General features: G+C 38.6%; 1 protein-coding gene across 3 annotated transcripts in view; it reads left to right on the top strand.

Moving 5' to 3' along the window:
• Window positions 1-25199, top strand: part of CNTNAP2 (contactin associated protein 2) — a 1249274-nt gene that overhangs the window by 1170795 nt on the left and 53280 nt on the right. For all 3 annotated transcript variants that reach the window (XM_052795237.1, XM_052795244.1, XM_052795253.1), the window contains one exon: window positions 1933-2026. In XM_052795237.1, the coding sequence (XP_052651197.1) occupies window positions 1933-2026 (94 nt within the window). The remainder of the gene's footprint in view (window positions 1-1932; window positions 2027-25199) is intronic.

Here is a 25199-nt window from a genome sequence, read left to right as displayed (position 1 = left end):
CATACTGGTAAACACCATGACAGCTCTGAGCCATTCCTATTTGTCTTCTGAAATAAGAAGGTAGTATCTTTTTCACCTGATATGCCTGCAGCGTCCATTGACAACAGGTCTGACACTTGAGATGTTGGATGCTGGAACACTGATTTCTGTTCCACCAGGGAAACCAGCAGCAAGCACTTAACTGGAGTTTGTACTTTGTAGGACCTGCTGTGGTTAAGGTTGAGATCTGGTGTGTATTTTAACTCTTTGTATTCACTTCACTACACCCTTTCAAAAATAACTTTTTTAGCTGAAATTATATAACTCTAATTTCAGGTAAAATATGTATTTCTGCTGTTTATTAAAAATCTGAGAAAAGCTGTTCAAGATACTCTGAACAAACTGAAAGTTCTTAGTTTCTGAGTAGGAAAAGGGAACTATGTTTTTCCATATATTTAGCTCAAAAGTCTACAGTTTAAAATTGGGAAATAGCCAGCAGTCATGCTAATAAACATTCATGGCCAAATTTTAAATAATCAGTGTGAAAACTAGTTATGATCAATTAAAAATCATTTCTGAACATAAGTATTTGCTAGATGTCTTTTGTCATCTGCGGAGAACATTTTCCCTCTCTGTCTATTAAGTATATACATTTCTCTTCTTGGGGTTTTATGGGGCAGTATAAGAAAGACAGGACCCCTCTTTTCCAGTTATTATAGTTTTTTTGAGATGATTGCCTCTGCAGATTCATGGGTATGACATCAGTAGGCTTTCCAAGTACGTGAGCTCACAGTATTCCGGGGTATCAGGGGATTCAGCCCTTCAGTTCTATGGTATCTGCCATTCATTTACTTTTAACCACTGAATTGAACATTTGCAGTATCATTAAAGCAAACTAATCCAATATAATCATATTTTGAAATCAGAAATATGGCAAAAAGATATGTGAAAAAATTGTATGCCCTTTAGTGTTGCGGTTTCTCCAGAATTACTTCTGCAGTCTATTATACCCTGTAAAGTCTTAAATCACATATATGAATTTCTGTTCTGATTTGTGCCAAGGTAAGGCCAGAATAAAATAAACAATTGTTGTTCTGCCCTCTTGAAGCCTGTGTAATAAACACGTAAAGCCAAGAAAATAAATAACAACAAAGATAAAAATTCACCTCAATTACCTTTATGAAATGTGAACATCAAAACTATTGAGCTGTATTGAACTATCTTAATAGTGCTATTACTAAGCATAGGGAATTTATTTTATTCCTCTCTCTTCACATTTTTCTGTTAAATAGTTAAAAACCAGGGAAAAAATATGTTAATGTAATGTGATTGGTGTGTCATATTGGGTAAAATATGAATTTCCTATAGATTAAACTATTTAGCTAAGTTGATTACTCTTGAATTTATTTTTTAGGTCTCACTAGGTGTCATCACAATTAAATTGAACAACATTTCAACAAGAAAATAATAAACATGAAGTGCAAAAAAAGTATGTCTTATTCATTTATGACTTTCTGAGAGAAAAGGAGAATGCCCAACACCTGCGTTTTAGTCTCAAATTCTCAGCTATATAAATCTAGCTTTAGCAGTAACATGGGTCCCAAATGGAAATTTTCTATTAAAATAATAAGCTGTTTTATTGTTGATGCTGATGCTGTTGTTATTTTTTAGCAATTATATTGAAGCACACAAGCAAAAGCTGAAGTAATTCTACAGCAACCAGAACAAACAGATGTCCAGTAGAGGTATTTTCCAGACCTTGGGAACTGTGGAGATGGCACATATGGAAGGGCGGGCATTAACTGTTATTTTCTCTTTATCAAAATGAAAGCAGAGCATATCAGACAGAGTTTAAAGTGGTGGCACAAGCTCCATAAAGTAGACCTGATTCAGTAGCACTGTAAGAAGGCAGATCAGTTCAAAATATTCATAATTTCTTTTCTCTTTCCCCAGCTTGATCACTATCCTCCAACAAGTTACAGCCTGCCAACAGCATCTGACATTCAGTTCAATTCCCCAAAGGCACTATTCCTAGGAAAAGTTATAGGTAAGATTTCATTTTATAACTGATGATTTTATTAGGTATTTTCAGAGAATACTGAAAACCATAAGCACATGGGACATTGATTAGTGTCGTGTTTGCAGCAGGACACTTGCTGCACATGTCATTCTTGACTAGAAAGTGGTGATATTGGAGTTACCTAAAGGAAGGGTTATGTTCACCTTGTCACATAGGCCGATGTGCACACAAATAAGTGATTGCCTGCCCAATGCGTGGAAAAAAGACAGATATGGGTAAAGAGACGTTTGTAATACTGTATTTGTGAAGTTTCATTACCCTTTCAGTGCCAGGTGGAGAGAATACAAGGAAATCACTGAGACCACTGCTTCTACGAGGAGATGTTGAAGTTAATTTGAATATTATCATTCACTGTGAAGTTATCATATGCTTTGTATAATGCCTTTATCCATGCAGTCAGCCTTCTTACCCAGTGCATCCTCTTGTGCACTAACTGTCCCTCATCACTCTGGCAAAACTGTCACTTTCTCGCTGTGAGGCCCACCAGCAAGGTCCTTTGGAAGTCTGTAACACCTACAGCAACACTCATCTATACCTTTTCCATCCCCTTTATGGACCTCATCGTTATTTCCCGGTGCAGCAGCTTCCTGGCCAGCTCCCCAGCTGAACTTAGGAGGCAATACAGATGCATCTTAAACTGGCTTGGCCTTACTTTTAGGCCATCCTACTTTCCATTCCTTAAGTTTTCCACTACTGGCATCTTACATGAATTTCCAGGGTTACTCACTTCAGGAAGCAATTACTCCCCTGACATTTACAGCTTTTAAGGAGGGCTTTTTCCCCTTTTCAGAGATAAGAGCGTTTTGATATTATTTCCTCTAAGTGCTTTGTACAGGGATGTGGTTGCTTGAACTGCAGTGAAGGGTTTAATCCAGAAAATTGTAAACTTTTCTTTGTTTAGTGTTGTAAGGCAGTAATCTGTGAACCCAGTGCACTGATTTTTGAAGTGGAAAAACACATAGCTAATGTGACTTTTTGAAGATACACTTTTCCATTTGTTTAGTTTCTAAAAGTTAACATGTTGAACTTCTGTGAAATAGGAAATTAAAAGCCTTTAAAATGGTTGGTTAGCAAGAGAAACATGAACTATTTTCTGGTACTCTCCAAGTCAGTTCTGTAGATAGTACAAAAGACGATGCAATCTGATTTTGGTGAATGTCTGGAAACTGGGTGCATTCCTACCTCACCACACTGAATTAGGGCAGTTGGACTGGAGCTGACTGTCTGCCTCAGCCAGGCTGCTGGCTTCTTTATTCGTTAATTCAAGGTGAGGAGATGGAGGACTTCAGGCAGAGCATTCAGCAGCTGGAATAACTCTGCAGGCAAGGAATTACAGCAAAAATATCAGCTGAAGGGTGTTGCAGTGTCCATCTCCTATAATGGATTCATTGCCAGAGACGTTCTGTTTCCTTTGCTACTGCCTCCACAGCTCAGTCCTGTAAATAAGCTTAACTTTTTTGAATGGATGTTTGGATCCAGCTAAAAATGGCGCTTTCCCAGCCATTCTAATCAGGCAATGCTCTGGAGGAGGCTGAACAAGGACTGTGAGAGAGAGAAAATGGAGATAGGCACACAACAGAGAAAAGACTGCAGCATAAGAGATAAATAAGAGTGAAGGGAAAGAAGACTCCTAAAACACAGAAGAAAACAATGCACTGTACCCTGTGGTGTGAAAAGAAAAAATGGAAGAAACACAACATGAAAGAAAGCAAGAAATATTGTTTACACTACGCTCATTTAAAATACCCCAAGTGCAGTCAGAACTCTGCAAGGAAACCACTTCTTATTCCTTTGAATTGCTGAGCTGGCAGGTGAACTAGCAACATAGTCATGTAACCACATAGATGAAACCATGACACAGGTAGGAGGTTTAGTCTTTGCACTTTCTGAGCTGAATTTTTAAGCAGGTTTGTAGCACTACAAAATCAAAGTCCACCCAGCTGTCTCCCACATAACCCCATGTCCTAGTGCTGGTTTCTTTGCTGTAATTAAATACTCACATTCTGAAATTTTTTTTAGGCATTCATGGAGATTAAAGGAGCTGCAAGAACTCGGCAGCTCAAAGGGTCCGTGATACGACCTTTCATGTCTAGGATACTTGTTTCAATATTGGCAGTGACTGAAAGGCATGATAACCACCTGAGAGGTCCAAGTAAAATCAGTTATCAAACCAGTTCTGTTCCTACAGATCTAAACCCACAACACTTCACATTTGCCTCATTTGCAGTCATGTATGTGGTTGAAAATAGAGTTTTAAGTCTCCTCTGACTGCTACAGTTGGATCCTACCAAATGAGAAATGAAGCTTGGTAACAGAACAATATCTGTATTCTGCCTGTTAATGTCAAATGCTTGATCATAGGATTCAATGGACTTTTTCAGAATAAAGACATATACAAAGAAAAAAATAGCAGAGGTCAGTGAATAAAATTTGATTTTTGTTATGGAATAAGAGAAGTTTTAAATACCTAGGAACTAACAATTTGTATTCTCCTCACTCTTTATAAATATGGTAACCTGACAAGAACGATTAAAAGCAATTATCATATCTAGAAGTTGAAAGAGTAAACATAGTCCTGATAATATCTGTCCCATAAATACCTATGGTACAGTTGAAGATTGTCATCAGGAAGCATAAAGCAATCACATCTATCACTGATGCCCGCCTTCAGCTCCTCTGCTAACTTAAAGACTGGGCACAGGGAAAGGCCTTGGGATACCCTTGTCCTGGTTTCAGCTGGGATAAAGTTAATTGTCTTTCTAATAGCTGGTATAGTGTTATGTTTTGGATTTAGTATGAGAAGAATGTTGATAACACACTGATGTTTTCAGTTGTTGCGAAGTAGTGTTTAGACTAAGTCAAGGATTTCTCAATTTCTCATGCCCAGCTAGCAAGAAGGCTGGAGGGGCACAAGAAGTTGGGAGGGGACACAGCCAGGGCAGCTGACCAGAACTGGCCAACGGGATATTCCATACCGTGTGACCTCACGTCTAGTATATAAACTGGGGGGAGGGGGGGGAGGGGGGGGGGAGTGGCTGCTCAGGAACTAACTGGGTGTCAGTTGGCAAGTGGTGAGCAATTGTACTGTGCATCACATGTTTTGTATATTCCAATCCTTTTTTTTATTATTGTCATTTTATTATTGTTATCATTATCATTATTAGTTTCTTCTTTTCTGTTCTATTAGACTGTTCTTATCTCAACCCACGAGTTTTACCTTTTCCTTTCCAATGCTCTCCCCCATCCCACTGGGAGGGGGGGAAGTGAGTGAGCGGCTGCGTGGTGCTTAGTTGCTGGCTGGGGTTAAACCATGACAACCCTGAAGGAGTGATTGTGGGTAGGTTATATTTCTGTTTTCCTGTGCTACTTGATTTTAAGCCTCAGACAATCATTTCTGAAGATGCTATTTGTCATCCATTCTATGCTTTTGTTATACATTGTACACCCCTGGGATTGAATACTTCATTTTTTAACATCATAGGATTATATTAGTAGGTTGGGAATATGGTTCTTTTGCTTCCTCTTCTCTGCTTATGTTACTGTCTTTGCAAAATAGAATATTTTATTAAGCAAAAGAGCAAATCGGAACTAAAGAGAAAAAAAACCCACATTCTATTCTTTCTGCCAAAGAAAAATTGAACTTCTCTGCAGAGACACGGATTTCCTGATGTAAAACTGTTGTGCAGCTGACCACGTCTATTGATCAGCTTTACTGTGCAAATCTCAGAGTAATGTTGAATGAGGGAAGAGCAGTTAACATGGTTACATGAGTGCAGCAGTTTGAAGGGCAAAGTAGACACAGAATCCAGTATCTTTAAAGCTTCTAATTGTCACATCTTACTGGCCAGGCATATTTCAGTGGCCCAGAGGGATTACCTTCAATGGAAGGTCTGGATACGTATATCAAGTTACAATTTGTACCGACCTGCAATTACATTCTCTAAATGGGCAATATGGGAGTAGCCTCCTATTTCACTGCTAGTCTGTCATCAGTTACATTCAGTTTTTGTTGTTCCCATACTATGCAATTCTTATTTGTCATCAAAGATGAATGCAAGGCCATATTTGTAAAGATAGATGGGTTTTTGAAGAGCACTCTGGAACAATCTTACTAAGAAACTGACCTTCCACCTGTCTTATTTCCATTTTTATTAGTGTTATTTGCATAGGAGCGGCTGCTTCTGCCACAGCTGTGCTTGCTGTGGTAGCTCATCTGCTGCCAGTCAGAAATGATCACTTGTACAACACCTACCACAATGCAACACCAATCTCTGCTCTAGGTGTTACAACAATATGGCTGATTAATAAAATGGTGACAAAACAGCTCTGTGCCTCCTAACTGTTCACAATATTTTCTGTAAAGCAGGAGGGTCATATCAGAAACAAAAAGAAATTATTGAATCGCAGTTGTAATCAGGGAGCATTTCTTCTTCTTTAAGTTGAGGTGTTTTCTGCTTTCCTGAAATAATTTCCATAAAACGCAGTTGTTCACTGGCTTGAAAAACACTGATATAAAATATTTTTAGCCTTCTGGGAAACTGGAGGTAAAGGCATTCAGTATATAATTCTCACCCAGGTGAAATGGAGTATGATTTGAGGTGTGAAATAAAGCTGAAGGAGACAATGAATGAAAAATCCTGTTTTACATGAGTGTGTAGTAATAGAAATAATAGCACTAGAGAAATGAAGGATTTTATAAAAAAAGATAGAAGGGAATTGCTAATGTTTCAAGGAAGTTCTTTAATCTGTTATTTAAACATACTTAGGCTTTGGTGGCTGACGCAGGTGAGGTAAGAAGGAAAAGCTGGCTATCTAGATGACCAGCTATGAAGAGAAAAAACAAAAAGTAGACAACGTGACAGGAAGTGTTATACGTCACAGTCAGATCTGAATCTACATTCTCATTTCGGCTGCAACTTGAGACTCATTACTGAGGTAGAATAGAGCAGAGGTTTGATCTTCCCACTAAGTGTAGTGGGTTTGGATGCAATGCTTAGGTTTGTCTTCACATCCTTTCTGAAGACCTACACCCATTTCTGTTATGTCAACTTGCTGTATAGGGAACTGATGTCATAGTCTGTACTTTATTACTGAAAGTGGAGTATTTCTTTGGGTTTTAAAATGTATTTATAAAGAATTAGCTACACATAATTAAACATGATTTTGTAAAAGCATAATTCTGGTAAACAGAAATAATTTGAGAGTTTCTTAATAGGATATTTGAGCCCAGAAACACTGAGATCAGGCAAGAGTTGTTCTTGAGAAAGTGGCAGGGAAGTAAAGGAAATGTGCTCCTTGTCTGTTTTCCATCTCCACCAACCACTCCAAATTAAATGATATAATTTCAAAAATACTTAAGTATCCACTTGGAAACAATCAACATAATACAGGTAATCTATAACAGCTATTACCAATTTCAGAACTGACCATTGTCCCTGCAGCTAATCTCTGTAGGCTCCATTTATTTCTCTGCCTCACCCTCGTGTTCTTCAGGTACTTCCAATAAGAGCAGCAAAAAGTGAAATACCTTTCAGATCTGCCTTCCTTCTTGCAAAAGTAGCTGCCATCACTCTACAACTAAAGAGACATCCTGGAAATCAACCCCAGGGGCCTGGAGTCTTTTCTCAAAAGATGGTTTCCTCGAGAAGAAGAGGTAGAATGTCCATCTCTAGCTGTGTTATTTCCCTGGTGTCAGTGAAAGGATCTTTTTATTGTTCCCTGGCTGGAGTTCCTCTGTTTCTTCACTGGGGTGTGCGGTGAAAATAAAAACTGGTCAGGAGACATTTTTCTGGATTCATTGTGACATTCACTGCCTTGGACTGGTGGGAGGTAAGACCAGCTTACATCTAGCCAAGTAATTACTTTCAAGTGTGCAAAGGAGAGAATGTAGAAAAACTTCACAAAAAGTAGGAGATAAATGACATTGCTTACATGACTTAGGTCAGGTATAGAAATGGGAACTGCTTTTTTCTTGCATGGCATCTCTCTGCAAATAGATGCTGAATAATAGGAGGCAAAAGTTCAAAATCCTTTGAAGTACCAGCAGGGACAATGGCAATTTTTCCAAGAGGTAACATTTTTTACTACTAAATAAGATACTTTCTTTTCCATAGAACAAGCCTGGCAGTTTGATGCTTCAGCACTTCTAGCTGAATAACAGAAATTACCTACAATATAATTCATCCTACCAAAAACATCTTACACTTTCAAAACTAGCTTCAATGTCCATGTTTCCATACAAGTGCAGAGGTTTATCACTTAGAGGGTTTGTTTCATGCCACAGGATGAATGTCTCATCTCTTTGAGAACATTTACCGTCATTGAAAAGGGGGTTTTGACAGGCTTGTTAAAAAATTCTGTGAAGGACATAGGCATTGTCATCATTGGCACTCAGTTTGGGTATGCTGCTTGACATTGATGTAATCTGATAGGAAGTTAATGTTAATCAAAGAAATTGTCGAATCAAATACCAGTTTAGAATTAGGTCTCTGATACTGTAAGGTACTTTGCTAAGCTCTTAAATTTGGATCCTAGAAGATAATGCAGAGCTGTAAATAGATTATGAATAATCTAAAAGTATTCTTCTACTACACATCTTTGACATCTATCTACTACTTCTCATGATCATGAGGTTAGCACCTCATTATATATATTAGCAGTGTGGCAGTCAGGGCTCCACAGCTTGGGTTTGCTCTGTGGCTCTCCTTCATTTTGCAGTGTAGACAGATAATCTGAGTGCAGGGTAGCTTAGCCTACTTTGACTGATAATGAGAAGAAAATAGCTAGCATGCAGTAAATTCATCCACTAATTTACTTCAAAGTAACTGCCTACTACTCCATTTCTAAGCACCAGCATTAACATTCAGTACTGTAATCTCAGGGAGAATGCCTATGGATATTGTCAAATTAGGAGCCCTCCTGCTACAGTAGCAGTTGAATATTAAAGATGTGCTTTCCCCTGCACGAGTCACACATGAATTATCATACAAAAATATAACATCTGGACAATTTTCCTTCTCCTCCTTCTCCTGTATAATAGCATCAGCCTGGTTGAAACTCCTCTGGGATTTAACATTGCCTCTCTCTGACCTCAGATCTGTCTATCTGTCCATATCTTACTCTTTGAAGCGTTTCTGGTAATGGTGGAAATGTTCCATAGCTCTTCTAGTTAAAACAAGAGCCAACATAAAAGTAAATATTTTTTTTCTTTCAGACCTCTGAGGTTTTGACCTATCTTGTTTCTCTGAGAAATTCTACCTACAAGCCCTATTCAGAAAGGAACATTTCCCATCTGTAGGCCTCCCATCTGAAGGGACACCATAAACACTTTGAATTGCCAGTTCCACCCCAATAACTTCTGAGGCAGAAATGACGGTAGCCCAGGTGAATTTTATCTTGCATTTGAGGACTGAAATGAAGAAGAGAAGCCAAGAATATCCATTGATACCATTTGCCTCTCAGCATCCATGCTGTATCTTCTTCCCATTTTTCAGAATATTGTAGGATTCAGCTGCTGCAGCATTGGCCAGCTGGCAGCTCCAGAGACAAAGAAGGTAGACCTCAGACAAGCTGAACTAAATTAGATGCTATGGTAATCTCAGTAGTCATGAGTATAGCCAGCTCTGCTCTTCCAAAAATTTGCTGGAGTCATCTCCTCCCACTAACTTTTCACTCCCGCCCTTCAGGTCATTCTTCATCTCTCAGCCCCTATCTCATACTTTGTAGCTGGTGGTTGCCCTTTCACTTGCTAATTGCACTATTCTCTGTAAAAAAACTCCACTGATTACTAGTCTTCAAATCTGTGGACATTCAACAGCTCCAGAAGGTCAACTACCTTTTTTTTTCCCTTATGCTCTTTTAGCACGCATACCAGCCTGTAACAGAATGCAAGAGTCTCCTAGTTCCTAAATTATAAAGTCCTTTTCCTTTATGCTTTAAAATGTCTCAGAAAATTGTTTCATATAAATTGCTCTACAAAATCTTGCAGAGAAAATAATCCCATTGCTTTACAGTTCTTTCCAAAGTATTCATCTATCGGCTCTGGAAAAAAAAAAAAAAGGAGATCGTAAAGACATTTAATTTAGTTAGTGTCATTTTGAACAGAGTATTTGCACAAGTCTTATCTGACATTCAAAACCATGTGATAACACTATTTAAAAGTAATGCAATAAAATGAAAACTTAAACTTCAGTAATTAGAGTGACCTTTTCCTAACTTCTGTATTTTATTAAGGTGGCATGTCTTAGTTAGACAATTTTTCCCTACCACAGGAGGAGAGGAACTATTTCACCTGTTCTGTGTAATATCTAGTAGTAATTTATTTCAAATGTAGCTGCTTTAAAGGATCAAAAAGAGGAACTGAACATGACAAGATCACCAAGGGCATCAATAAAACCTGTTGCTGGCCCTATAAAATTATAATGGCATAGACAGCAAAATCAGAGAGCTGAGAGCACCTTCAAGGCTTGTAAATCATAAAACAGTGTTACACAATCTGAAAATTGAAAGCCAAAGGCATACCTGAACTGGAAAGTGAGAGCATGTTATAATTTTCCTCCAAATATATTTGAAGGAAAAATAAAAAATCAGAATAGATCTCCCCTAAAATAATAGAAAGACAAAATTGACAAAAAATTGTCTTTACTAGGCCAAGGCACAAGTCTTTAAATTTTACATTATTTTACCTAACATGAGCAACCTCTGCCCGTGGCTCCAGATAGGAAACATTCAAAAATAATATGAATACGCACCCATGTTTTGATCAGAAACAGCTGTAGAAATATCCATTCTGGCCAGATTATTTTGGTTGAGGGTGCAGATTATCTACATGCCATTCCTTGTAAGGACAGATAAAGAAATTATATCTAATTCAAAATTCACTCATTTGACAATTGAAAAGACCCTCAGTTTTATCTGACACTTGTTTCACTTAGGAAAGTGAAGGCAGTGGGGAAAAAAAATCAGAACAAAACAACTCATAGCCTGACAAAAATATTGCAATTAAAACTCTCATCTTTGGTCAGATGAATGATAATCTCTCCAAGAGATTGTGCCTCCAAGTTTGTGGTCCGATTCAGAGAGATTGTCAGACAGACAAGAGAAGTGACTTGTGTCCCTTGTTTTGGAAGATCACTGGGATCAAGTCAACCCTCTCCCTCAACAGCTGTCCTAGTTTTCACTCCCATCAGTACTACTTTGAAGTTGCCCATGTCCTTTTCTGATCTGCAATGGCCACTTATGCTAGAAGTGCCAGAGGTTTCCTAGAGCCTGGAGAGAGTTTGCTCAGATTGCTGGAGAAGTTTGGGAAGGGCAAGGGATGTGAGACCTTCTGGGGTGTGACCTAGATAGGAATTTCATGGTATGTGCTACTGCGCCTGAAATAATAAACCCCAAAAGGAGAGTAGGACCATTGCCCCTAGAAAAGTGCTGCACTAATGCACCTTTGCATGTTGGGGCTCAGAGCTGCCTTAGGTCTGGATGGCTTTTATTCTCTCAGAGAAGTCTGGACCTGTCCATGCAGATAGGTTTTAAGCTGTACAGCTTTGTAGGATGAAATTTATCTCAGTTCAAAGGCTCAACATAAAATCTTTGCACTACTAAACTGTGTTTTAATCCACAGCCTTAAGTAGACCTTATATAGAATGTAAAGTCTATATTGCACTGCTGTTCTTTGCACAAGAAAAAGTCACCTGTTCTGCGTAAGTATAATCAAGATATAGTATAATAAAGTAAGCATGTTCCTCAAACAATATTAAGTAATGAATAAATGTGAAGATAAGATAATCTTTTTGTAGGTACTTTTATAGAACTATAAATTCATAGGCTAAATTATTAATGGTGAATAATTTGCTTAACTCCTAGTATCACAAAAAAAAAAGGGAAGGAAATAAATTATGGGAAGATAATTTAACATTTTGCTGTTAAGCCAGACCTTTGCCCATAGGTTACTTTGCATTTCTTTTAAAGGAAATGCTGTCATTATTTAAATTACAGAACAAAAACCTGACTCGTGTCTTATTTTTAAGTGTTTCTGCCCAGCAAATTTTAAAGCTCTCTCTATATATACACTCTTGAAATAAGCCCTTTCTGATAGGTACAGTAATGTAGTCTTCATCTGCATATTTCAGGGAACAGTTAAAACACTCTTAGTTGCTACAGAGAAGGAACTTATTCAAAAGATTGCTCATGTCATTTCCAATGGCTTCAGCTACATCCGTGCTGTAGATAAAACAGGTGTTGTAGTAGCATCAGTGACCTCGCATAAAACTTGCCATAGCAATATAGCTGTGATACCACTCAACATGGACTGGTTGTCCCTGGTTATTTGCATGGTGTTAAGGTGTTCTTTGGAGGAGGACGCTGGGAATCAGTCACCCCAAACCCATCATTGCTGCTTGCTGCATCTCAGACAGTCACCAGTAACAAGCTACAAACATACACCTAGATCTTTGCACCACCTAAGGTTTTCATGTGCCATTTCATATATGGTGAAACATATTTCAGATAAGTTTCAGACTGACACAGTTTCAAGCTGAAACATGGCAGTCAGTCACCAAAGGGGGGAAGGCAGGATCTTGCCCCTTGTTGAAGGAAGGAGTTGTTTACTAGCCAGTAAAATACAGGGGGTCTAGTCTAACAAGTAGACCTTTATATATCTAAGGAAATGAAACAAATTGGGTTTATTTAATAATTCGGATTGTTTTCTGGATCAGAAATAAAAGAATGGGTTTTGGAGGGAAAGACAGAAACTGTCTGGACCCTCACAAGTCTTCAATGGGGACATCTACTATAACAGCTAAAATTTTTCACCAAGACACAGGAATGATGTAAATTTTTCTGAAAAGTCATGTGTGGTGAAAGATGCTCCTGGTAACGTCATGGAAACTGTCTTTGCTGGTGTGTTATTTGATGTTATTTGAAACGGTTCTGTCATGTCTTTTTTTGGGGGGGGTGTATTAAAATATGTTGTCTTATTTGAATAACGTTTTACAAAAATTTTAGCAGTTTCAAGAATATAGTATCATATAGTACTAGGGATAGGATAGGATAGTACAGTACAGTACTAGGGATAGCATTGTTTTTAAATAGCTTCCTGAATTAGATTCAGAGGTTTTCTACAGCACAGTCGATATCACTAATGGCTCCTTGTGTTGCAATTTGGTTGTTTATTCTGATATTAAATCTGACATATTAGTAGCAGTGTTATGCCATTGACCATGACAGTTACTGATCCTTAGATTTAGATGCCATAATAAAACTCTATTTAATCTGCAGTACAGTGGCTAGTTCATAAACACCTCATTTAAATACAACAGGAATAAACTCACATCTTTATAACCTTCTTTTTAGAGAAGCCTGTTTCCTCTCCCGTAAATGTACACCACTTTCCAGAAATTTCTCCTTTATGACTACATGAACTTACAAATCTATCTCAGTGATTCTCAGCTACTGAAATATCAGGGTTGTACTCCACTTGCAAATGAAGCAGTTGAGTAAGGTTACAGTCAACCTCCCACCAAAAGGTAAAATTTTATTTTATTCAGTCTGATAGCAAGATAACATATACTGTCACTGTTTTTGTTACCCCTTCCTATTTTCTGCTTTCTGCAGAGATTGTTCAGAATTTTACCAGTCCTCCCTGCTTTATTTTGGAGAGATTGTCAGCTGCCTCATTGTTACATAAAAATGCTTGTTGAACAAAATTGTCTCCTGATCCTTCTTACCAGTTGCAGAATCCAAACTGCGTAAAGGTTTCACCATAATATATATATAGTTCTTCAAAAATGTCCAGTGAGAGAAACATATTTGTCATTGAGTGTCAGAAAAATTGAATTGATTAAAATACTCAAGCTAGAATGCCCTCCCCCCCAAAAAACCCACCTTTTTCTTTTAGAATAATTTGAAAACGATTTCTTGAGATGTAGAAGATGAGACACCTCAGAAATACTCATACTGTAAGACATCTTCAGGAAAGAACACTACTAGTATAATTCATCAAGCTGTCTTATCTCTCTCAGCCAAATTAGTTGATTTTGGTTTAGCAGCTGAAAAATATGTACTTCTTCACTCACTAAATACTCACTTAACATAAAATTAACATAATTGCCAGCATCTTTTGGCTAATGGCAACCTCTAGTTTGTTTCTTGATTTACATTCTCATGGCATTCTTTGCAAGACAGTTAATAACGTGACAAATGAAGATGGGAACGGTCTACTACTTCTGCATTAATTAGACCAGGAATTAGAGACTCTCTTCCCATTTTTCAAAGGCAACATCTTGGGTTTCCCTCTAATTTAAACATAGACAAAAAGATGCATTTAATAAGATAGTAGCCAAAGTTGACTTCCTAGCATCACAGGATGAGAGTCAGAGATTATAAAGGACATGCAAAGGCTAATGAACTCTCTGATAACTCATGTCCTATATATGAAAAGAGTATATGGAGCATATGGGAAAGTGCAGCAGTGTATCAGAGGCTAAAACTGATCTGAGTCTAGAAGTACAGAAGCCTGATGACTGCAAAAGTTACAGGAGAAATAGACAGACATGAACTTCAAATACAGCTTCTCAAACCATTTTACTTTCTCTTAGGCAAATCCAAATATTACTTATTTTTTACCATTTAGTAAGACTACTGTAACAGTTGAGCACTTTCCTTTTCTATTCCCCAATGAAATAAAGGAGAAAAATGTCCAAAAGCTTTATAAGCCATAACAAATCTTAGAGCAGCAGTGCAGGATAAAGAGCTGGCAACAACATTCTCAGAAGACTGTAATGAATTCTTTTAAGATGAAGTTTATTGCCTAATTTTCTCTTTTTCATTTTTCCCATTAAATCCTTTGAAGAAGCTTCTTGGGAGAGCATAAATGGCTACTAGAAAATGTCAAGTGCAAACTAACTTAAAACTTGCCAAACTATGTCCTTCTTGTGATGTGGGCCTTGTTTTCGCAATTATGAATTAACCCATACCAAAACACCATGAATTAACCCCAAACACACCATGACACTTCTGTAGCTAATAGTTAATACTGAAGGTAATATACAGGTGCTGCTATGTAAATATATTTCAGTCTCTATACTAATTCTTATATACTACATGTTGCAGTAATAGTAGTCAGAGCATTTATTAAGATGCTTTTTCTTTTTTTTTTTCACTAAAGAAATACAGTTTTCCCAGTAGAATAACTTTGTTCTGAGCCAAGAACATTTTTTCTACTAGTTCACAGTGATGTTTCTTTCGTTCTCCCCAATTCAGTGTAGCCCAGAGGCCCATCTGTGATTCATCTGTGTGGAATAAAAATGACCAGATAATAGGCTGGGATACTGTATTTTGCCAAAAGTTTCTCAGGTATCTCTAATGTTACTAATTAATGTTAATGCTGCTCTCATGCTTTAAATATGGACAAACAGGACACTAATAAAACTTAACGTAGTCGGATCTGTGATCTGTCAGGCTTAGAAATAATCTGAATTACCGTGAGTCATGCAAACTGGTTTTATTTTGAGGGACTTCTGCAGTAGGAACATTAACATACATCCTAAAGAACAGTTCTGGCTTTTGGACAGTACATGTTTATAGAATTTTAAGGAAGTTAATAATGCCAACAATGTCTTTGTCATAGCACTCAAGAAGATGCTCTTCACTACTCTTGAATCCTGCTGCAACCACTGAGGTCCTCTGAGACCCTTAAGCTACGAGTTCTTTCCTGATGTGTTAGAATAAGGGATGAGAGGAAAGGAACTGTGTGCATTGGTATTTGCCTCTTATTTCAAATAATAAAGTCTTAGATGTCTGGCATGTAATTAAAGAATTGCAAAGCATTTTTAAAATCTGGTTTTGTTCTGGAAAGTTCTGGAAAGTGATACAATGAAAGAATATATGAAGGCGGACAGTTGAATATGGGTTTGGATAATCTTCAGATTATCCAATTTAATTTAAAAGTTTAAAAGACAAGCTGTGAAAACTCCAGACATCTATTAGAGGATTTAAAACTATAATCCTCATGCAGTCATCTCTAATGCCCTAGAATTCATGGTAAGATCTGTTTAGTTTAATATCCCCCAACATCTCATTTAAGTAGTATAGAAAAAAATTGGCAGTTGAAAGTCTCAGGTTTATTCCTCAAATGACTTTCAGAGATTAGATGTAGGTAGATTATTTTATTCTCTGTCTGTCAGCTGTTCCACCCCTAACATGGATGCTTGATTTCTCAGAGGTGCTTGTAATGCTCATTAACCTGCTGAAATAAAATAATTGCTAAAATAACTAAGAGGTTACATTTAAATATAGGTTTTCTTATGCTGTTTTCATAGTAAAAGTTTCTACTGAGGCTTTAATGGGTTAATTTAAAGAGGAATTCACACTTGCACACACTGAACAAGAGAAGTAGGAAATGTTTACATATAGCAGTCAACAGCTACAATACAATTTAAGTTTGGCAACGATCTGTAAAGACCATTTTGAGGACTTGATTCTAATGCACCCTATATTTTTGTAAGTGGTTCAGATAATAACAACTGTATTGTGTAAAAGGAACTGCTTTTCATACGTATCAAGTAAGGTTCTTAGTTTTAATCATGAGATAATTTAGAAGAGGAACTTATTCCACATTAAATCACTGTATTTGAAAAACATTTATTCCACTCATAGGGAATATCAAGTGACAGTGTGGAAAAATTGAAAAGTTTTGTAGGGGTTTTTTCCTACCAGAAAATTTAGCATCATCTCCACTTGAATATTCATCTGGTTGAAGCAGACAGTCTTTTAAAGCAATGAAGTTCATGATGGCAATCAAATCTTTCAAAACTGATCAAGTTTTGGAGAGTGAAAGTACTAGGGTTAGAAAGTGAGCTGGTGAAAGCTGTAGGAGCTCCCTCTGCCCTAATGACCATGCTGAAAGATGTACTGGCTGGGAAGGGAAGGGCCGTCCCTTCTGTGGGGAGAGGTGGTCGGGGGTATCAGCAATGGAAACTTCAACCACAAGGGTTGGTGGGGAGGGGACAGCAGAAAGGAAGGGTAAGGAAGCAGCTCAGCAGCTGTGGCCAAGCTGTATGCACACAGCTGTGTGCCAACTTGGTGTCACCTTCCCATCATGGTTACCACATTACTATTGTTCTGTGCCTCTCTGGGGACTAACTCCAACCTTGAAGGAAACCTGAAAATCTGCACTTCAGCAGAGCTAATGGCACTGGGTAGGATGCCTCAATAAGGATGTCGTTAGCATCATTAGCAGAGCTGGGAGGCTCTGCTAACCTTGCTTCCAATACCTGAGCCAGCTCAAGTACCTCTGCTCAGTGCTGCTCTGTGCCATGTGGCCTATAGTCAAGTTTTCATTACTTAGGTGGCTGAACTGCTTTCCTTTCTGGATCATTTTTTATAAATCATTTGTTGTTTGATCATTACATTTCAGCCCTTGCGTGCATTTCTAAAAAGGAAATTGTTGACAGACATTTTTTCCTCCTTTTTAAGAGGGTAGCTCATCCATAATTTCCCATTTTTTTCTGGTTGCAATATTATTAGCTTGCTGTAATACTGTCCTAACCTATGCATTCAATAACAAAATGCAGTCACTGCATTCCTTCTGCTTGCAGCACTCCTATCAAATAAACCAGTTTCATGAATCAATGAAGGATGGATTTCATGCATTGTAATTATACCTCATCTGTGGTAAATTTTTTTGATTGTTGTTGCTCCTGTTTTGTTTTGCAAAACTGGTGTCCAAAAATACTAGTGGTGATTTTCCTCAAATATTTTTGTTATGACGAGAATCACATATAAAAGCTAGTGGTTTTTTCAAATATCTTCAAGATAGTTGTCACTCTTCTTCAGATTATCACCTGCATCCATTCAGCTAAAGGCAAGCTAGGACCCTTGCATTCAGTAAATGATGCTACTCAATTATTTTCTCAATTGCCTAGATCTGCTTTTTTCTCTGGTAAAGTCATTCTTTTTCAATAAATTGTTGTTGTCAGTTAAAAAGCCAGTCAACACAGTGTGCTAGAGTATGAAGTGTTGAAGTACTAGAAGAGATATTGAAATAAGAGTTGCTTTGGCACAGCAACCAGTACATTTGGAGAATGGGTCTGAATTTTAAAGAATTGCACCTTTTCACCAAGATACTGAGCTGTCTGCAGTCAAGGCTGCTTTTCAGCTTTACCCCAGGGCACACCAGCAGCAAGAACCTGAGACATTTCTGGGCAGCCTCTCTTCTTTAGCCTCCTCCACTCTCGGCCCCCACAGCCCTGCCGTGGAAGGTGCTGTTCCACAGCACCCTGCACAGACACTCATGGGCATTTCAACACACAGCAAAGGAACTGACATAGCCATCTCACAAGGCACACAGCCCTGCCGAGCTCCTGTGCCAGAATGAGAAGGCAGTATTTTTAAGTGATGTTATAGCTTTATCTCAGCTGAAGCAAATGGCATTTTACACTGGCATATACTCTCAGGTGCTTTCTTTACCTTGAAAAAGAAGCCTATTCAGCAGCTCTCCAAGAAGTGCCAGCAAGCTTGCAGGAGCCCACAGATTTCTCTCCATTAATGCGTAGACCGTATCTCAATTGCTTAAGACTGTTATCTTGACTTTGTAATAGTGTCCCCTCCAGGAATGAAGGAATACCTGGCTGACAGCTAAGCTTGCATTGCATCTGGTACCTGGGTGTTGCTTGTAGTGTGCCAAGTCCTTTCTGCTGAGGAATTCACTGAAACCAGTGCATTAAATTTATGAAGGACTTTTTTACGGGAATGAGGATGATAGGCTACATGCTGTCCTCGTACAGGAAAATAAATAAATGGGAAATGTTAGAGTTGCATTGCATTTCCAGTTTATTCTGAGGGGGTCAGAGAGGGAGTGGGGGATAGGGAGGAAGAGCGGGACATGATGAGCTTGACAGACAACCAGTTTGTGTTCAGACCTGGATCTACCCTCTTTCTTGTTTCCCCCACCAGGACCTAGTTAACTAGTAAGTTGTTCATCACAGGGTTCAGACACTATCCTCTATTCCCAGTGTGATTCCTTTACCAACAGTGCTGCTTACACAGCTCTTTCTGCACCGGTTTTGTGGCTTTTCAATGGCGTGCATGCCACTTACACACCAAATCCACTTCTGTAACTTAAGAGCTGGCTGTTTCCAGTCCTTCCTTAAGATTCATCTATGGCTGTTAGATTTTTTTTGAAGAAATTTACTGTTTACATAATTGTCATAATGATATGTCCAGTCAGATTAAAAGCCAAATTAAACATAAGCCAAATCATAATATAGTGGAGACATACACAAAGTCCTGTGTATGCAAGTTCCCCTGCATTTGTCTCCCAGTCCCCAGCCTGCCTGCCTTTGAGCTTCCCCACAGCTCCATGTGAGGGCAGCAGGCTTAGGACTCCTCTTATGACTAAAAACTACCACATTTCAATAATGCTACAATTACTTTAGCTTTCTCCCAAGCAAAAGCAATTTGTGGAGCTTTTCTCATACACACACTTGCTCTAGGCTTCTTGCCTAGCCCATATCTCCCTTCTCCTCCCACCCTCATCCTGACTAATCCCCTTTACCACCCTCCCTGGTTCTCTCTGGCTCCAGCTCACGTATAAATTTGCAGCAGGCAGCTTTTATCTCAGTGGTACTCAGGTCAGGCTGCATCCTGTTCCTGCTGCTGGATTCAGAGCGCTGCCTCTCTGCTGCTCCGGATCCAGCTCCTTCTCCCCTCTGCTCACCCACATTTCAGTGCCCCACAGGCTCACAGCCACTGAAAGTCTGGGCTCCCAGAGCTGTGGTGTGGTCTGTAAAGCATGGCAGAGCTCTGCGGGTCAGCTTTCTCCGGGCTCTTAGCATAAGCAAATTGTATGGCCTTCCTCCTTTCTTCCAGAGCTCAAATGGAAGTTGTTAGAAATGTCTATGTTTTGAAAAATAAGTAGAAATTATTATCAACTGCTTAGACAATTTTCTTTCCATGAGAATAAAACAGCAGGGGCACCTTACTTCTGAATATCAAGTTCTTGTTGTGAAGTTGCATAAATGCTTCTGGAGGGGGAGAAAAAGGGGAAGAGCCAAAGGGACTGAGGAGTGGAGTGGAAGAAGCTGTGAGAAACACAGATGTGGGGCACAAAACGGTGGTGACAAAGCAACAGAGTCGATAAGCTAGACAGCTGGCTGACACCAGGTACCTGTGGATCAAACAGGGATGTCCTGCTCCTGTGGTGCCAGACTGGAGGAATGTACAGCTTGGGAAACTGCATTTGATCATCTGTCCATGGAAGGTAGCAGTTTTTCTTGTTTCTTTGAGTTGTTCTTACTGCCTGACCATGAGGCAAATGAGCAAATACATATTTACCTCACCTGTCTGCTCCTTTGTAATTATTGTAAATTGGCTTCTGCTCACTAACAAACTCCTGTCAAAATGCAGAGCAACTGTCCCAGCTTGAGTATGTGACAATTTGGCTTCAGCCCGTGCTGTTTTCACAGATCTCAAACTGAGAGCATCAACTTTTGTGCTGGCACATGTCCATCCTCTTGGACCTCCAGTCACAGGAGTTCAGTATCATGGACAAACCTAGCGACAAGTTGCTCTCCCCCTCCATACGCAGGGGAAAGCTCATGAACACAATCGTGTGGTCAGTGCTACCTATGGTGACCTTTCAAGTTTGAGCAGCTGACACAAAGTCCCCTGCTCTAACCACCAACCTCACTGCTTTGCTATTTAACTGGTTTACAAACACATCAACTAGCCTTTTAAGGCAAACATACCAATTTGCCATAGATTTTCTAGGACAAAAGGACAGGGTCCTCCTACAATTTAAGCTCTTGTAATCTCAGTCTAGCCTTCACCTTTATTATCTAGACTGCTGCCTGAATCAAACTTCTCCTGTTAGTAATGAACTGGAGGTAGAGAGGAGAGAAATGAAAAAATACTCATTTAAAATTTTTCTAGTTTTCAGATGGACTCACCCACAAAAAACCCAAGTATAAAAAAATTTTTTTTTAATTCATATTGGGAGATTCTTGTGTCAGTATTCAGCTCCTCTTGCAGAGTTTGGTGCTGAGCATGCTCAAATACAGCCTTTTATAACTATTCACAAAGAGTTTCTGCAGATATGTACCTACCAGCTTGTCAGCTGCTGGAAAAGACAAACTGCTTTTATAGGTCACCTATCACTGTTCATTTTTTCCAGCTCTTCTTCTGACTTGCATCCACTCAGCAGCCCAGCTAAGGTTGCTTGTCATTCGGAAATCTTGGACGACTTGCCATTGTGCCTGTGAAATTAAACTCTGCTTTGCACAAACCTTGAACTGGAACGTTGTGGCTACATTAACAGATGCACAGATAAATGTTATGCCCAGCAAATTCAGCATATCCAGTATATTTCAGCCTCATTGTACATCTTTTGATGTGTCAGATTACATGTTCTCTGTGCCTTTCAATGCTGTCAGACGTGTCAGCACCGCAAAGCTCACTATTATATTGGAACTACCAGCAATGCTTAAAGTATTTATTTTTCCCAGGTAGGGGGGAAGTATGGGTGGAAAGAGAAGTGCAGGTTTTTAGGGCAAAAGAATCGTTAATGGTTTGTTCTTTCCTTAACTTAAATCAAACTTCTTCAATCAGTAATAGCCTGTGTATCAAGGAATGGAGGAAGCATATCATATTTTAGGGGATTTAGTATTTCAGTAAATTTCAACACAGAGATCGTGATGAACAACACTAGGATTTCCTAGCACAGAAATTCTCACATACACATATGTTCTTGGAGTAGCTGAGGCTTCTCAAATAATGCAATTTTTCCAGATTTCTGTGAAGAACTCTTCTGGTGTGAAACGGGTGTCTTGACAACAACCATCTTCTCCTCCCCAGCTCAGTCTACCAATCCACATCGCTCAGAGGCCTAGACCAACCATCTGATGCTTGAAATCTCAAAGAAAAGCATTTGTTATAAGCGCCTGAACATTGTGACATGAAAAGATCTGAAAACAGCAGTGTTGCTTCCATGAAACCCTAGACACAAAAAAAAAAAAAAAAAAAAAGGCCAGCAAAAAAACAATAGAGGGGAAGTGGTAGATGTAAAAACAGAATAAAAGATATAACTGATGATAATACTTGGAACAACACAGGAGAGAAGGAAACAACTGAAATGTGAATAAAGAGCATGTGGAAAAACAGTGGTGAATAAGGAGTATGGGGAGAAAACACTGAATGGGAAACCACAATAGATAGGTGGTGACCTGTATCACATAATCAGCATCAAATACTTGAACAGAAAGCTCTTGACACATGTGGTGCCAAACGTCATAAAACACCATAAGCTTTACTCCAGATACGCCATCAAATTCTACTTAAAATCTGCATCTATTAAGCTGACTTGCCAAAAACCTCTGCACATTTTATGAAGAGCTTTTTTCTTTAATTCCTCAGGTCCTGGAGTCCTTTCTTCTAATACTAATTCTCTGGTGTCCTTCTCTTATTCATACTGCAAATGATTCAGCACCTTAGGACTGCAAAGATTGGCTTCTCTGCTCTAATAGTTTAACATATATGTATTTTTGACTAAAACTTACTTAACACATTAATGTTAAAGTCTGATAGAGGTTGATATTTATATGGTTATTTTTATATAAATATATAAGCTAAACAAAAAATTCAAAGACAATTATACCAAGCAGACTGTAGAAGGAAACCGATTTCCTCCAGGAATGTGTGCATGCTTCAGCATACTAAAGATTGCAGCTTCTTTATCAATTTAAATATTATTTCTCATCTTCCAGTGAAATCTTATCTGAATATTCTTCCATTCTGGAGATTTTACAGTTCATGCATTTCTGTATATATTAATTAAATATCTAATTTTCTAGTTGGGTCTCTGATTTGGATCTAATGTTTTGCCAGCTTCTTCAATATTACCCTTTTGATTGGAAAGAATAAATTCATAGAATTCTATGATTCTATGATTTCTTGAAGAAAAGAATCATGTCTTAAATAGTCATTTTTAAAAAATAAAATCTTATTTTAATTATCTAATTTTCTTGTCTTTGGTATCTTACCATAACTAACCCTTTATCCCTTTTTACCCTTGGTGCATTGTTCTAGAAATTGAAAGGGCATTCATCCAAGAAAAAAAAAAAAATCTCAAATCAGCAGGAAATAAATCTCTTTGTGACATGGAGCTGCGGCATTTCTGTTCTTGTCAAGAGACTTCAGGCACTCCAAATGAAGTGAAGTACCCAGTTATTATTAGATTATGCTCAGTCTTCATACCGCAGTGTACCAACAAGAGGCATTTCTGTTCCGTAAATTTTATCTGGGCAGTCAGGAAGTGGTTGGAAAAATGTTTGTACTTCCAAGGTTGTCATTTTATTACCTCCCCATTGCTTCTGCTGTCTGACAACAGTTTCATTTTTCCTCATCTGCTACAGGACCTTTTTTTGGTGAAATATCAGTAGTGAAAGCTTCTTGTATTTGCACAAAACCATGCGTTGCTGTAGGACAGCTGATCACAGGCCTGGTTTTGAGTCCTGGCAAATGCTGCCCTTGTGTTACACTCTTGAGACATCATATCACTGCTATTTTACAGTGGTTCACAGCCTGATCAGCACTTCACATAAAAAAATAGAGTCTGTTTCCCAGTTTTATGCCCCCTACACATTCATCTACTGTTTTCACTTCTCTGCTTCCCTGCTGTACAACTGGGGCATGTCCCATACAACAGTCTAATCCAAGCCTCCCTGGTTACAGCTTTGTTTTGCACAGGCAAAGCCTTTTCTTCAGGCTGTTTGGGGGCTTTTTAAGGCTTCTTGAATTACCCACATGATCAGCCAGCCTCTGTCCTGGTAAACCTGTTACAGAGGCAGAATATGTTCAATAGGATGGAGACAGATAGTGCTGGAGACTGTCCTGGGAGGATTCAAAGGCAGTTGCGCAGTGCATTTGTAGTGTCAGCGGGAATGACGTAGTGGAAAATAAACCAGTCTGCTAGTTTGGGATGTAAGATCCAGAGTTTCAGAAACGGTTCAAAATCGGACAATGCCATCTGTCTATGCACAACTGCAAAACCTGCAGTAGTAACAAGACAATGGCAGCAGTAGCCTTCTGACTGACCAAAGAAGCACATGGCCCATTCGGTCGGAGCTGTGGAGGCACCGCAGCAGTTTTGTAAGCATCCTGCCATTCCAAGTATGTTCTACGTTGTCAGTCTTAGAGATAAATTTTACCTAAAGAGCATATTAAATAGATATTTTTAATGAGTTCTTCAATATTGTAAAACTCAATTATTTTTTAAACTTCTAATCAGGAGGAACATTTTGTTTCTGTTCTTTTCAACATTCTGCATAGATAGAGATCCCTGGAGTTCAGTTTTTCTGACTCAGGACAGCAAAGACATAAAGCAAGTTCCTGTCTTACTGCCAAATGTCTGTCTATGAGCTCTACATACACATTATAGATACTCTTTTGTTGGCTCTTTTATCTTCTTTTTATAGAGAGAACCTGGTTTACATAATACTCTGGGGAAATGTCAGGCTTGAAAGAGTTCCTGGTTTACAGGAGCAGACTGCATACTGGAGAGACTGGTGACCCAGACTGATGGACTTTGCAATAAGGATGTGGATTCCTAAACCTATTTAACAAAATTATTTAATTCTTCAATGGTATATAACAATACTTCTTATGTCATAGTTGTTCTTCATGTTGAGATAATGTTTAGTAATTGCACCTCAATGCAAAATGCTGTCATTGATGATCACAGGCTAAACACATCTGACCATGTTGCAAATAGCAATCCTTGCTCCAAACAGACTTGATTTTGTCCTTGCATTTTGTTTCCTTTCAGATTTGATCCCTAAATACCAGGCTGATACCTTGTCAAAATCAAGCTGACTTGTTATCAAAACCATAGAAGTTTCAATTTTACCATTTCCTTTTTTCTTCCCTTTTAATACCTGGCTATGATGGCTCACAATTGAACCAAACTGTGTTACAATTCAACTGGAGCCTTTAGAGTCATTTTCAAAGTTCAACTCGAGGGAAATAATGGGAAACCTTGACAATGCCGATGTTACAGAATAGCCTGTGCATGGAAGGATTGTGCTTGCTTTGTTCCTGGCTGTCAAGTTGTGATGCTAGCAATTTTGACAAACTGAAAACAAGTTGCATC

The sequence above is a fragment of the Harpia harpyja genome, chromosome 1 (assembly GCF_026419915.1).
Source record: "Harpia harpyja isolate bHarHar1 chromosome 1, bHarHar1 primary haplotype, whole genome shotgun sequence".
Taxonomy (NCBI): Eukaryota; Metazoa; Chordata; class Aves; order Accipitriformes; family Accipitridae; genus Harpia; species Harpia harpyja.
The sequence above is the reverse complement of the archived record's forward strand: the minus strand, read 5'-3'. Positions and strand labels throughout refer to the sequence as shown.